Source organism: Abramis brama (assembly GCF_963993115.1).
Source record: "Abramis brama genome assembly, chromosome: 5".
Lineage (NCBI taxonomy): Eukaryota > Metazoa > Chordata > Actinopteri > Cypriniformes > Leuciscidae > Abramis > Abramis brama.
Genome location: NC_139967.1, coordinates 35079055 through 35092857, shown reverse-complemented (window position 1 = coordinate 35092857; position 13803 = coordinate 35079055). Strand labels below are relative to the sequence as shown.

Here is a 13803-nt window from a genome sequence, read left to right as displayed (position 1 = left end):
TCCTCATCTGCCTTTAAAACAATTATCTATAGTTTTACGTAATAATAATAAAAAAAAAAACTTAACTTGAAATAGCCTAGCTGTTTTGTTTTTTGTTTTTTTTAAACACTGTAATTTGGTACAGTCACTAGTTATTTTTCATTGTTATGTTCCTTGGTTTAAGGGATGATTGTATTTTGCAAAAAAAAGGTTCTGAAATAATATGCAAATAAATAATTTAAAAATGTTGTTAAATAAATACTTGTGTGGGTAAGTAATAACTAGTTTGCGTTGTAAGTTTAACAGTTTAAAATGTTGATGTTAAAAGTGCAGTTTTAAAATGATCTCACATACTGTAGCCTACATGTTGTCATAAAAAGTAACAACCTTCAAGCTAATTTGAATATTTGAAAGGGAATGCTAAACAAATTACACTTCAGCAATCTAAATAATATGCAAATAAATAAATCATTTTGATAATAATCAATTATTGCAATAATAATACTACTAATAATAACTTTAAAGAGGTGATAATATAACCGGAGTAAAACATTTTTCCTCTTAGGATTAAAAAAACAGCTGATTTAATTATTTAACAGTCATAAAGATTGTTTAGAGCACTCATTGTTTTACTTGGCATTACTTCACAGTGTTAATAAATGCTCTATTTTTTACTGGCTTTCAAACAAGGACAGTCATAAATCATCATTCATGATGACAGATTGATTATCTTTTATGACTGTACTTCATGTATCAGCAGCCGAGACACATTTCCAGCAAACTGATCCACTCAATTAAAATCCCACTGCCATTATCAGGTGAAGGTCTTTTTAATAAGAGGTCTACCCTTTCAAAATATTGTTTTGTGTTGTTTGTTCTTTGTTTTGTGCCCTGATATGTCCCATGATATGTCCCATCCCTGCCTTCGCCCAGGCCCAGAGGTGTCAGCAAAATTTGAACGAGTATAGCTGACACTAAGGGAACATGCTTTTAACTGCACCGTTCTGTCACCTGTTCAGTCCAGCCATCCTTGTAATCAACAGCTACTAGGTGTCAATCAATGCTAACAGCAGTCAGGAAACATGTTTGCAAGATGTTCACTTATCAAATCAAACACTCTTTCCCCAGCAGGCTCCAAAGAATATTAACAAGGACAGACTATGTAAAGTTATAGGCATCCTCAGGCGCACAGCAGCCACAGTACATCATTCAAAGGAAGCTACTATGTATAAAGGGCAGTAAGATCCATGCTGCACCTTGTCACATCACTTCCTGTACTAAAAAAGAACTGTAATAACAATGTGTTACTGCGTACGGTTCGCGTGACACGTTAAAAACAATGCTGGAAAATATAAGCGAAAGGCTGACGTAACCATAGATCTTTGCCCTTCTGCTTGATCAGAGGTTTGTCTTGGGGTTCGTTCAACATAAATGCGAGTCGCATGAGAAGCTGAGATAAGACATTTTATTTCTGTCAAGCGTTCTGCTATTTTGGACAAAGCAACCAACCAAAAATTGAGACGTTGTTGAAAGTGACACAGAGAGCTCCAACTTTCCACACAAAGATGTAGAAAAGCAAGTAGAATGTGCTGAAAGTCATTATTTAAAGTGATAGTTCAGCCAAAACCAAAAATTCTTCATTGACTCACCCTCATGTCGTTCCAAACATGTATAGCTACTTTTTTTTTTTCAATGGAAAGCAAACGTTTTTTTTAAATAATGCACTGGTTGACCTACTACTAACGGCCAAGATTGTGAAGTGTTCATACGATGGGCACTTTATTATCCCATGAGGCCACAGGAGACGATTTGTGAATGGCAGTGAAGCAACTGGTAGTTCACATGACAGTGACAACATGGAGAATTTAGTATGTTTGAATTACATTCATAATACACACATTTATACTACATAGACTGTACTTTTGTAGCAGTTGCGAAGTAATTACTTATGTAAAATAAGTACCTATTTAGAGAGTATGCGAGAGTATCCAGCCAGGATATATGGGGTCATTAAATCATTAATTGTATTTGGTTTTGTTAATTTTTGAAAAGTGAGTGAAACTCGACAATATCATAGACAATACACATTTCATAGACTGAAGATTTCAAGCTTCAAAGTGTCATAAAATGTATCCATGCCCTACTAAAAATGCAGCATTGCTGGTCACCAGCAGAAGATTTGTTTTGCATACTGGGACCAGCATGGGATTTTGCCAGTTCAGTTTAGCTTGAGAACAGCACAATTATGCTTGACCAGCACGATACCAGCTCTAACCAGAGCCGGACAGTAACGGAGTACATTTACTTGAGTACAGTACTTAAGTACAATTTTGAGGGATCTGTACTTTACTCAAGTATCATTTTTGGGGAGTACTCATGACTTTACTCAAGTACATTTGAGAGGCAAATATTGTACTCTTTACTCCACTACATTTCTATCCATAATTGTGAGTACCCGTTACTTCTTCTAAAAAAAAAAAAAAAGGAAAAAAGAAACATCTCGGAAACCCTCAATTTGTTGTTTCCCTCTCAAATGTGATTGGATTGTGCAGGTGCCACTGATTGGGACAGCCTATCAGCAATCACCTTCAGCTTTCCGCCAAAGTCAACTCCATGGTCAGATTTAGATAAGAGACGAAACCATGGATGAAACAATGGATGAAGACACAGCAGGTCCATCCCGGGATGCGATATTTTTTTTCCCAGGATGGTAGGGGAAGACTCATGAATATTCATTAGGGAAGTCATCCCTGATTGGTCTTAACCCCAGTGACGGGTAGGTTTAGGGGTGGGGTTAGGGGTAGGTCATCAGACCAATCAGGGATGACTTCCCAAATGAATATTCATGAGTCTTCCCCTACCATCCTGGGAAAAAAAATATTGCATCCCGGGAATGTGCCAAGCCGTGGCCCCACCTCGCCAGACTATTTAAATTTTCTGAACAAGTTAATGATAGTTTTCGCTTCAAGTGTTTGCTGTGTTTACCAATGTAAGCACTGTGGCAGTAGTAATGCAATATTTAGAAAATGTACTCTCTTGTACTCTTGATACTCAAGTACTTTTAAAAACAAGTACTTTAGTACTTTTACTTAAGTAGACATCTGACTGTAGTACTTTTACTTGTACTTGAGTAAATTTTAGCAAGGGGTATCTGTACTTTTACTCAAGTAATGAAGCTGTGTACTCTGTCCGCCTCTGGCTCTAACCAATATAAACCTGGACCCAGTGGCACCTGCAGCAGTACGTCTGTGCGTACCATGAGAGGGCGGTAACTAATGGCGTTTTTATTTTTTACATTCTTTTTAAATTGATTATTAATCTATCTGTGTATACTCATGACATTGAGAAAGCAAGAGAGAATGAGGATAAAATTAAGATGTGCGTTTGTGTGTTGTAAAGTCAAATGTGTGCAATGTGCGTGCATGGGTGGAGGATGGGTGAAAATAAATCTGATGGGCTAGTTTAGTTTGGTTTCATTGGCGCTTTTTCCATACACAAAAAATGACATTACAGATAATTCATGTTTAAAACCAGGCTCAAAATGAGTAAACGCCCTCGAAAACATTGAAACATTTACAAAAAGGCCTAAAACTATTGAGTAGGGATGGAGAAATGAAGCCTCTTAAATCTTTGAAGCTTTTCTCTGATTGTTTCGGGAAAAGATTCGAAGCATCAAGAGTGTCGAAAACAGTGCAATCTTGTGGCAGGTCAAATTTATAGCAGACATAAACCCAAGAGCGCAACTCCGTTGTTTTATCCATTAAGCACAAATAAAAGCCTGACAATGCTACATGTTAAGTTTTCTGATCATATAATTCACATATTAAAGTGTGGCAATAAATTAAATGTAACAGCAATGATAATTATAATAATATTATTTACCAACAGAGTTGTTTGAGGCAAGTAAACTGTGCTCTAATTATTTTATGGTTTTTATACTGTTTACTGTTACTGATGATGTAATATAGGCTTATAACATTTTTTAGTAAATGGACTTGAACTTCCATAAACCCAGTAGTGGTCTGGGTTCAAACAATCCGACACGCAAAGTGAAGCATTCGAGTGACTAGACAGAAAGTGAGGCTACGTTTTTCGTTGATCACGTGTTTCACTGAAAACAATACGTGTTTCACTGAAAACAATACGCGCTCCAGGACAAAGCCGCGCAATGACTGAAGTAATGTAAAAAAAAACAACAACAACAAAAAAAATACCTCAAAGCATCTATCGCCACAATCAGAGTGTACAGATTCATGCATCCAATTTTATTAATTGAAAGATTACAACTACAACAACATTAACTCATGCAATTTGTCTTTTTTTTTCTTTTTTTGGCATTTTTGATGTAAATGACAAAATTTCATTTTGCGTCAACTGTTTCTTTAAGGCAGCCAAAGATGCGAACTCATTGAACCTACATACCTCCCCCCCCCTAAAAAAAAAGCCGGAACTGCCAATTAAGCACTGTCGGGTAGTAGTGCAACCTCAGACTTCTAGAGGTGTCCTAGAGGTCAGACAAGACTTCAGCTAGATGAATGTTAGCTACATTCAACAGCGAACTTCAAAAGCCCTTCTTATCTGTCCTTCTTTGCCGTCTCTTTTCTTCTCTCTGTCTTTTTTTACTCCACTCCAGTTTTCTGTCCACACGTTTAGAAGAAAAGGGGATTGTTGCATTACTGCTAACAGGAAGTGCCACAAAGGTCCGCTAGTGCTCGTTAGGCAGATCTTAGAGCTCTACAGCAAAGAGTAAAGTCTTTTGTGAGGGGACTTAAATGTCTGTAAGAGGGTCCAATTATGCGGCCAATTGTTTTGACAGAACTGATTAGCTCACAACTTAAAGCACTCCATTAACATCACAACCAGCTAACAAGTTTTGTGCTATAAAGAGATAGTACGACAGAACTTCTTGGTCTTTCACACATTGTCAGTGTAGGACACTATGTGACACTGATGACAGGCTAAAGCCATGAGATTGATGGCAGGACACCCGGGTAGAACTGACATCAATAGAGCACTGAGAAGTAATGAGCAATACAGCTAAATGCTGCTGGAGCAAACATCAATCAAACTGATGCTACGCTTTATATACTTTATTCTACATCTACTTTATTGTACTTTCTTGTTGAAACAGTGATAAATAAATAAGCATTAAAAGAAAATTTCACCCCAAAATGAAAATTCTGTCATTATTTACTCAGCCTTATGTCATTCTTAACCCATATGCTTTTTTGTTTTTTTTGTTTGCAAAATGAGGCATTTTGAAGAATTGTTATGCAGCTCTTTTCGATACAATGACAGTTATAGAACTGTCTGACCACATCTGTCAAGTTCCCAAAACAAGGGGAGAAAAAACTAAAAGTGTTCTGAAGCCATTGTTTGAGATACATACTGAAACCTGAACGTCTTTGAACTTCACTTAATAGAAAAGAGCTGTGCGTCTTTGTTTTCCTCAGAAATAAAAAAATTACATATATTTTTAGTCAGTTGGACTGACAAGAGGCAAAAAAAAAAGACAAAGTTTATGGACTATTCCTTTAACATTTCTACCTATAGTTGACGGTCACATACCAACACAGTTGAATAACGGCTCTTTCTTGCACTGGTTTGAGCAGCCATCTCCATTAGCGAAGTTCATGTCATCACATTGCTCTCCAAGATATCTGAAAGGCAAACACATTTAAGTCATTTAAAGAGTTACATCACACAATTAACATCACTGCTATATTGCAGCTAGTTTTCTGTTTCAAATAAATGTATGTATATGTTACTCCATAGACTTAGAGTAAAGAGAGTGAACTGACTTTTGGATGAGTCCATCTCCACAGTAGGGTGAGCCCAGCTGGTGAGAGAGAGGTGGAGATGGTTCACTCTCTGCTCTTCTAGATACTGTCAGCACATGGTAGGTGTACGTTTCATCAGACTTTAAGTCCCTGGAACACATAAACAAGTATGTTTTTTTAATATGGTTTATGGAAGCCTGCATTCCTAAAAATGTAGTTGAATAAAATGTTGCGGGGCCTTATATATTCATTTTTGCAAACAAATTTGAAACACTTTTATTCAGCTAGTTGAGGACACATTAAATTGATAAAAAAAAATGACAGTAAAACATTTTTAATGTAATAAATAATAAATGACTTTATCAAACCTTTAATAGCAATCTGCTTACCTTGACCTATGTTTGTTAAAGGGTTAGTTCACCCAAAAATGAAAATTATGTCATTAATGACTCACCCTCGTGTCACTCCAAACCCGTAAGACCTCCGTTTCTCTTCTGAAGACATCTTAAGATATTTTAGATTTATTCCGAGACTGAGATATTTTAGATTTATTCCGAGATTTATTCCGGTCTGTTTTCCATCCGCGTTCACGAGTCCACATTGACGCTGCTGACGTAAGACGCGTCAATGTGGACTCGGATGGAAAACAGACCGGAAGAGAATACAATGTTGAATAAAGTCGTAGTTTTTGTTAATTTTGGACCAAAATGTATTTTCGATGCTTCAAAACATTCTAAATAACCCACTGATGTCACATGGACTACTTTGATGATGTCTTTATTACCTTTATGGACGTGAACAGTGACACGTCCATTGACTTACAATGGAGGGACAGAAAGCTCTCGGAATAAATCTAAAATATCTTAAGATGTCTTCAGAAGAGAAACGGAGGTCTTACGGGTTTGGAGTGACACGAGGGTGAGTCATTAATGACATAATTTTCATTTTTGGGTGAACTAACCCTTTAAGATATTAACACAGTTTAAATATTTACAGCTGAGAGATGGAAAATTGCTTGTTTATGAGTGTTTATGGGACAGTTCTAGTGTTTGCCATTATATAAGGCAATAAGCACACAGTCCATTTAATTTAAGGGATTTTGTGCAAAATCCTTTCTCCTTTCATCCTCAAGCACCAACAATTAGATGCTAAGAAAGGATGGCTGTTGTAATGTGACCCTATGTAGAGTACAAAGCGTGCTGTACTCGGCACTCGTCATGACTGTAATACAACCCTTCAGGTACAAGACTCAGAGCGCAAGACTCAGCTGAAACGAACTTGGAGCAAAGTAAAGCTCCAGTCATCATCTGTGCCGGGATCTACACTGATCCGGATACATTTGAAAACATATTTTTCTCTACATTTTGGCCTTCTGTCCACACAGAGATGGCATTTTAGTCCAGAAAATACTGAGCGTTTTGAAGAAGCTTTCCCAAGTGGATACATTATAAAATGCTGTTGTTTTCGCATTGTAGTATGGACTGTGATAATAAGAAGGTATTTGAATATGATGATGCAGATATAGTCATGTGATGACAGATATGTGCTAGTCACATTTAGCGTTGTTAAAGAGAAATATTACTTTGTACAATCTTCATATTACATTTCTCCAATTGCTGTCCTGCTGTAAAGCACGAGGGAAATTGCGTTTTAGGCCATGCATGGAACGGCCATTGAGTAAAATGCATTTCCTCTCTTATTTATCTTCACCCCACAATGAAATTCCAAGAATAGAGCAATGGAGAATGGCGGTTAAGGGAGCGCATGATCAATTGGGGAGGCAGAGGGGGTGGTAAGGTACTTTTCTCCGGACAATACGCCCATCTGTCTGCATTACCAGTCCTTAAATCTTCATGCTATCGACCCAGCCGCTTATGGGGCTCGGGTTAACGAAAACATTTTAATCGCGACTCAGATCAACCCTAAAAACCTCTGTCTGCACATATGCTTCTCAGATCCTTTACACCGCTTTAACTTCCCGCCTGCAGGAACACAAACTTGGAGGGATTGCGCAGTGTGCGGAAAGCCTCACAGCTGGTTCAGGTATATTCGACTCAATCAGCTTCACCATGAGGCTCTAAAACCCCACAAGCTCCTCCAGCTGCAGACTTCCCAAACAGTCAAATATGGGTCAGAGAGCCTCAGTGGTGTGAGAACTGCCGAGTGCCAGAGGACACTTTGCTAGAACTGCATGCGGAGTCTGAGCCAACCCAGGCAGGAGGCAGGAGCTGGAAGATCTTGGCCCGCAATGTGGTCTTGTGGCTGTGTTTTTCTAAGACATGTTTGTTGTGGAGAGGCAGAGCAAAGCTAAAAGAGTACTGCTGCTATCCTTAACAGCCACAGTGACTCCTGAGGTAGACCGTTGGCTCGGCTTCCACAACGAGGAAAGGATATTTTGCCCGTTAAATCGAGCAAGTATCAATTTAGCCATCAATACGAACTTGCGGCGAGGCTGTTTGTTTGTGAAATCATAATCATTTATTTGAGCAACTGGAGCTTTTGTGCATCACTTAAAACACAGAGGAGATCATTCTTAAAAATAAACTCGTTTTATATCAAAGAGACTGCTGGAAATGAAATCAGCGTTCAAATGAAATTTTATAGTCACAAGAGAAACAATTCAGATGTTGCAATCTGTCACAGCACCTTCCTGTTGTCGTGTTTAAGGACGATAACAAAATTTTTCAAGCCTCTGTGCTGGAATTTGTGGTAGCTCATGACATCATCGCTATTCCCATGCGGGATACCCCACAGTAGTGTGGGAAAACACTGTAGCTACGAGCCCTTCAGTCTTAAGTCAATAGGGTGGGAGCGTGCAACACTGACAATGTTCAGGAAGCACACTGGCAGTTAAACAAGACAGTAACCAGACACTAAAGCAGCTCAAACCTCTGGGTATAAATATGACCAGTTTCACTTCCAGAAATCATAATGGGTTAGTTTCTAACCTCGAGTTTTTGTTTTTTTTCTCCCCAAATTACCGTATGGTTTAATGACATATAAAGGGCCATTCACACAGAACACATTCAGTCATAAGCAGTGAAATGAAAAACAACAACAACAACAACAACAACAAAAAACCTGCAAGTCTCGAGACGCGTTTTTTACTTATTTTTAAAACAAATGTTTGAGATCTTACAAATGTACTCTTTGTATTCATGAAAGTTTCATTTTGGTTTTGAAACATGTTTATACTATTCTCATGAAAAGTTGGTAACACTTTATTTTACAGTGTCATTGTTCCATATGTTACATGTAGTTACTTTATTAATGACAATAAATTATGCATAAACCAAATCAAACAAAAATCCTAACCCTATAGTAAGTACATGCAGTTACTTATTACTCACTACTTAAATGAACGATTTCAGCAAAACAAAGACACCTTAAAATGAAGTTTAACTGTAAAGTTCAATTTTAATGACTTTAAAAAACGTCCTGTGGAGTAATCAAGTAAAAATTAAGGAAACACTTTATTTCGATGCTCCACTTTAGACATTCTACTAACTATAAGTAACTCTGCATCTGTTACCCTAACCTAACAGTCTACTAATACTCTAATGAGAGTCAGTTGACATGTAGCTGCAAAGTTACTTTTAGTTAATAGAATGTCTAAAGTGAACCATCGAAATAAAGTGTAACCAAAATGAACAGTATCACATGAGAGTACACACATCTTGATCATTTTCAAAAAATTTTTTTTTCTTTTTTTCTTTTTTACAAACTTAACTACCTTCAAAATTTCTTATTTAAAAAAACAAAAAACAAAAAAACATTGACACTGTCATGAGGGTCTACAGGGGTCCTCTCTTATGATGTAATTTTATTGCTTTTTTTCTGAATATTTCTGTATGAGTTTGTTGGTTGTACCACGTGGCATTTATTTGGTTGTCAACCATTTTTCAAGTATTAATAAGTAAAGCATTTCAAATGTTTTTCTAAAAAATTATAAAAAAAAAAAATATCCCCCCCCCCCCCAAAAAAAAAAAAAAATTAACTTGAATTCAGAAATTAAAAACATGTGTATCATAGGAGAGGTGTAGCATATTAATGTTATTTAAAGTCAAAATTAAAGCCTGACTTTAAAGTCAGTTGATGTTGTTGTTTTTGACATGCTAATCTGAAGTGTGAATTATGAAAATGTCTTTTCACAGACTATAAAGAAATGTCATCTAGCATATAAAATATGGAATGAAAACTGGTATGATTTTTTGTGCATGTGGTCTGCACTTCAATGCAGCTGGACTTTGAAACAAGCTACGCAGAAGAGTGAGATATACAAGTCTGTCTTTTCTGGTGCTTGTAATTGAGCTCTATAGAGGAGCACACACATACTCCTCAGTGAAACCAGTCTTTCTGAAGGTACTCCTCTCTTTCAGCCCAGATGCTGAAAAAAAAAATCATATTATAGTATTCGCTGTATACCTTCAAAAGAAATCAAAGAGATGCAACTCATAATGCTAAGCCCTCTGTGCAGCTGCTCGCTGCTGGAAGTGTTTAGGAGAATGATGATCTAAAAACTTAATTACTTCAAAGGAGTGGAAATAATTTGTCGTTTAAAATCAAAATCAGAGTTCACATGGCTAAATAAAACAACAACACAACCTCAATCGTATAATTTACCAAACCACAGCTGTTTGGTCATACCGCAACTCAACCCAAGAGATCCATCAAGTGGTGCTTACTATACGCTGTGTATCAATGAAAGAGAAACATGCCGCTGGAATCCATGACAGCTACAAATGTGAAATTCTTGCAATATTGACCTTCAAGTAAGACATAATCTCTTCAGATTACTACAGGAAAACAACAAGACACCGCACAAAAACAGATGTCTAACACAAAATGTCTTGCTTGTGAATAGATACTTGATGAAAATCCCTATAGCTATTCTGAAGTCTCTGCTTTTTCAACAGAAACTAACTCCATGTATGCATGCAACAGCTTTTAAATTATGCACAAGATAAAATTACATTTGCATATCCTGTAGGCTACATGCTGAGGAAATGCAGCGTACATTTTTAGGTCATGTGTTCTTTTACAACACTTTGTCTTGTTGCTGTGTGACAATCATATTGATAAAATTGAAAATGAAAACAGTATGGAGGTTCTCCGAGGCCATGCTGTTTAATCACTCTCCATACTATAGCAGCGGTGATCTATAGCGGCTGTTCTTTGGCTGAGATCAGATATTACAGCACATTCCCCTGCCACACTGAAGAGCTCTCATTAGGAAGCCTGCCTCTTTTAGCCAGACACCACTTTGATTGGGGCTGCTTTCACTGGTCACAATGAGTGATTGCCTGCCTCTATTGGAGCCAAACTAGGCTTGCACCTGGAGGATGAAATGGCCATGTAATTTTGTGCCATGCACTCTGGAGCTGACAAAACATTTTACGGCCCTTGTTTTCCTGGACGATATGAAAACGATCTCTAGTTAATTGTCACACAGTGATGAAGGATCAGGACTGTGTGGACTCAGCAAAGGCCACCCACATAGAGGGCGGAAAAAGGAAGAAGAAGGGTGAAAAACAGATAGTGGACGATAACAACAACGGGATTGACAAGAATCATGCATGTAGTAATGCTTTTCATTTCAGGTATAGCAAACTGTTTACTGATCAAGCAAACCTCATCAAATGCTTACTGTTAATTTAGTAACATTTGTCGTAAGTGTTTGGTAAACAACTCCCAACCTTCAACTCAAGTACATAACATGACAGTAATTATGAGTTTTTCTACTGTTTTTGTCCTGCCACCATTTTTACTGGTTCCGTAAATATTTATATAGAAGTAGTAAGTACTTATATATAGAAGCAATCTAGAAATAGATATATAACTTTTTAGCAATGTACTACTATGTGATTTCAGAAATAATAATATTTAAAGAAATGATATTTAAATTTTTCTACCATTCAGCCTTTTGGGATCATTTCTTTTTTAAAGAAATTAATACTTTTGATAATGTTACAAAAGTAAGTTTCTATTTCAAATAATTGCTGTTCTTTTGAACTTTCTATTCATCATAAAATCCTGAAAAAAACGCAAACATTTTAAAATTTGGACACATTTTCTGGAAAATTATGTCACGGTTTTGACAAAAAACTTGTTAGTAAAGTAAATAATGTCACCTTGGTGACAAGTTGAAGTCACCAAGTCAAACACATGTATAAGGTCAAATAATGTGAGATTTAGGAGCAGCACAACACTGTTTTTTCAACTCAGAGTGATAAATTCGGAATTTATACGAACTCAAGGAATCACTTGTTCTGGTACTGAATAATGAATTTGGCTTTTAGCTGAAGTGAAGGTCTTTCTGAAATATCCTGTATTACTCCTCAGAACAGCTTTCTCAACAGCACTTTTGCTTTGTGTTAATGAATTTCAAATGAGGGGAGTTTTTAGCTGATCCCAGAGCGGTACAAGCCTGCTGATACACTGACTGATTTACACACCATCTGGTGAATACTGTGCAGCATTAATATATAAAACAAACCTTTTCAATAAACCCCCCCCCCCCCCCCCAAACATTATCTGAGTAGATTAAGCTGTTGGCTAATGAATCGGGATACCTTGCTAACACAACTTGGACTGTGCAACTACAAACTAAACACAGCTTTAATGTATGTTTGGATATGTCAGTATAAACAGTACTTTTCTAATCCTGCAACGATTTGTTAAGACTCTTTTCAAATCTGTATATTATATATATAATATCTAGACATTTATTTGTTAAGATGAAGACCTCACGTCTTTCCCTAATATACTGCTGCTGCAGCTGTCACTGTATTCACTGTAGTTTCACTTGTCAGCCAACTTTTTGGAAACAAGAAAAGACACCCAAAAAAGCCCAGAGTTAGGACAGTGAAGTTCAGCGGGTTCACGTTGGGTCTTGTTTATATGCACTGATTTGATTTTTTGTGAAAGTTAACGTACATTATTGGCAGCCTGCCAACTGAGGTATGGTCTTGTTCTGCCAGAGAGGCCAGCATTCAGAAACAAAGAAGAAGAAAAAAGAAAAAAAAAGGCCAACACAATTATGCACAAAAGGAAACCGAGACAATGTCTGCCTGCTAAATGATAAAAGTCTTCATTAATGTATTGTTAATAAGAGGCATGTTTGCCAGAAAGAAATAATGGGTGCGCAATAGGCATTTTTACAGCTTTTAAGAAGCCCTTTGAAATTGGATCCATGTTTCATGTTTATACAGTAGTTATTTCAAGAAAGTATCCCAAATTCATTGCAGAGGTTCACAACAAAGGTTTGGAGAAAAAAACAAACATGAGAAAAGCCTGCAATTAATTGGAAATGTCTTTCCACCTAAATACCCTTGCATACTGCACACTATCCATCCATCCATCCATCAATTTTATCTATCTGAGGTGGAATCTATCTGTCAGCCTGTCAAACTGTCGGCCAGTTTCTGCTGTCATCAAAGAGGCAGAGGCTCTTCAAACGCTCTCCAACTGTTTTGTGGACATTTCGAATTTATGAGTATCCCATGAAGTTAAACTGCCTGGGAGCACTTCGCCATGTATCTCTCAGAAGACAACAAGCTGGCTGTGAAATTCTTTGAGCTGACCTGAACCCCCAGCCCAAGGAGTAAAGGCTATGCCTGAAGACCTCACACAAAGTACCTAAGACGTCCATACAACGGCAAAGCACATCAACACATGGCTTAAGCAAAGAAACCATGTGTTTCTAGAAATGTCTTGAATAGTGTAGTGTCATTCAGTCATCTTTTGTTTATGTTGCCAGTCATGTTGACACACAAAAAGGAAACATTTTCAACGCATCTAAGTTTGCCATTACAATTGTATCATTACATCAATCAGATGACTAATGATATGTATCGATGTAATGCATAAAAATATATATTTTTATACACCTTTAGAAACACCTTTTTTTGACATTTACATTCTACATATTTACTTCATAGCGCATTTTCTTTTAAATTCTACAGGCGGAAGATGATCACGATCCAGCAACAAAGCAGCACTGTCATAAACGGCAGCCAAAAGAAATGAAGACATGTATTCTGTT

General features: G+C 37.1%; 1 protein-coding gene across 1 annotated transcript in view; it reads right to left on the bottom strand.

Moving 5' to 3' along the window:
• pappab (pregnancy-associated plasma protein A, pappalysin 1b) overlaps nt 1–13803 on the bottom strand; it is a gene marked incomplete at its 3' end in the record, with an annotated part of 110031 nt that overhangs the window by 57279 nt on the left and 38949 nt on the right. The window contains exons 8-9 of the mRNA XM_084115092.1: nt 5781–5909; nt 5548–5639 (exon numbers count right to left, since the gene is read on the bottom strand). Coding sequence (XP_083971218.1) covers nt 5548–5639; nt 5781–5909 — 221 coding nt within the window. The remainder of the gene's footprint in view (nt 1–5547; nt 5640–5780; nt 5910–13803) is intronic.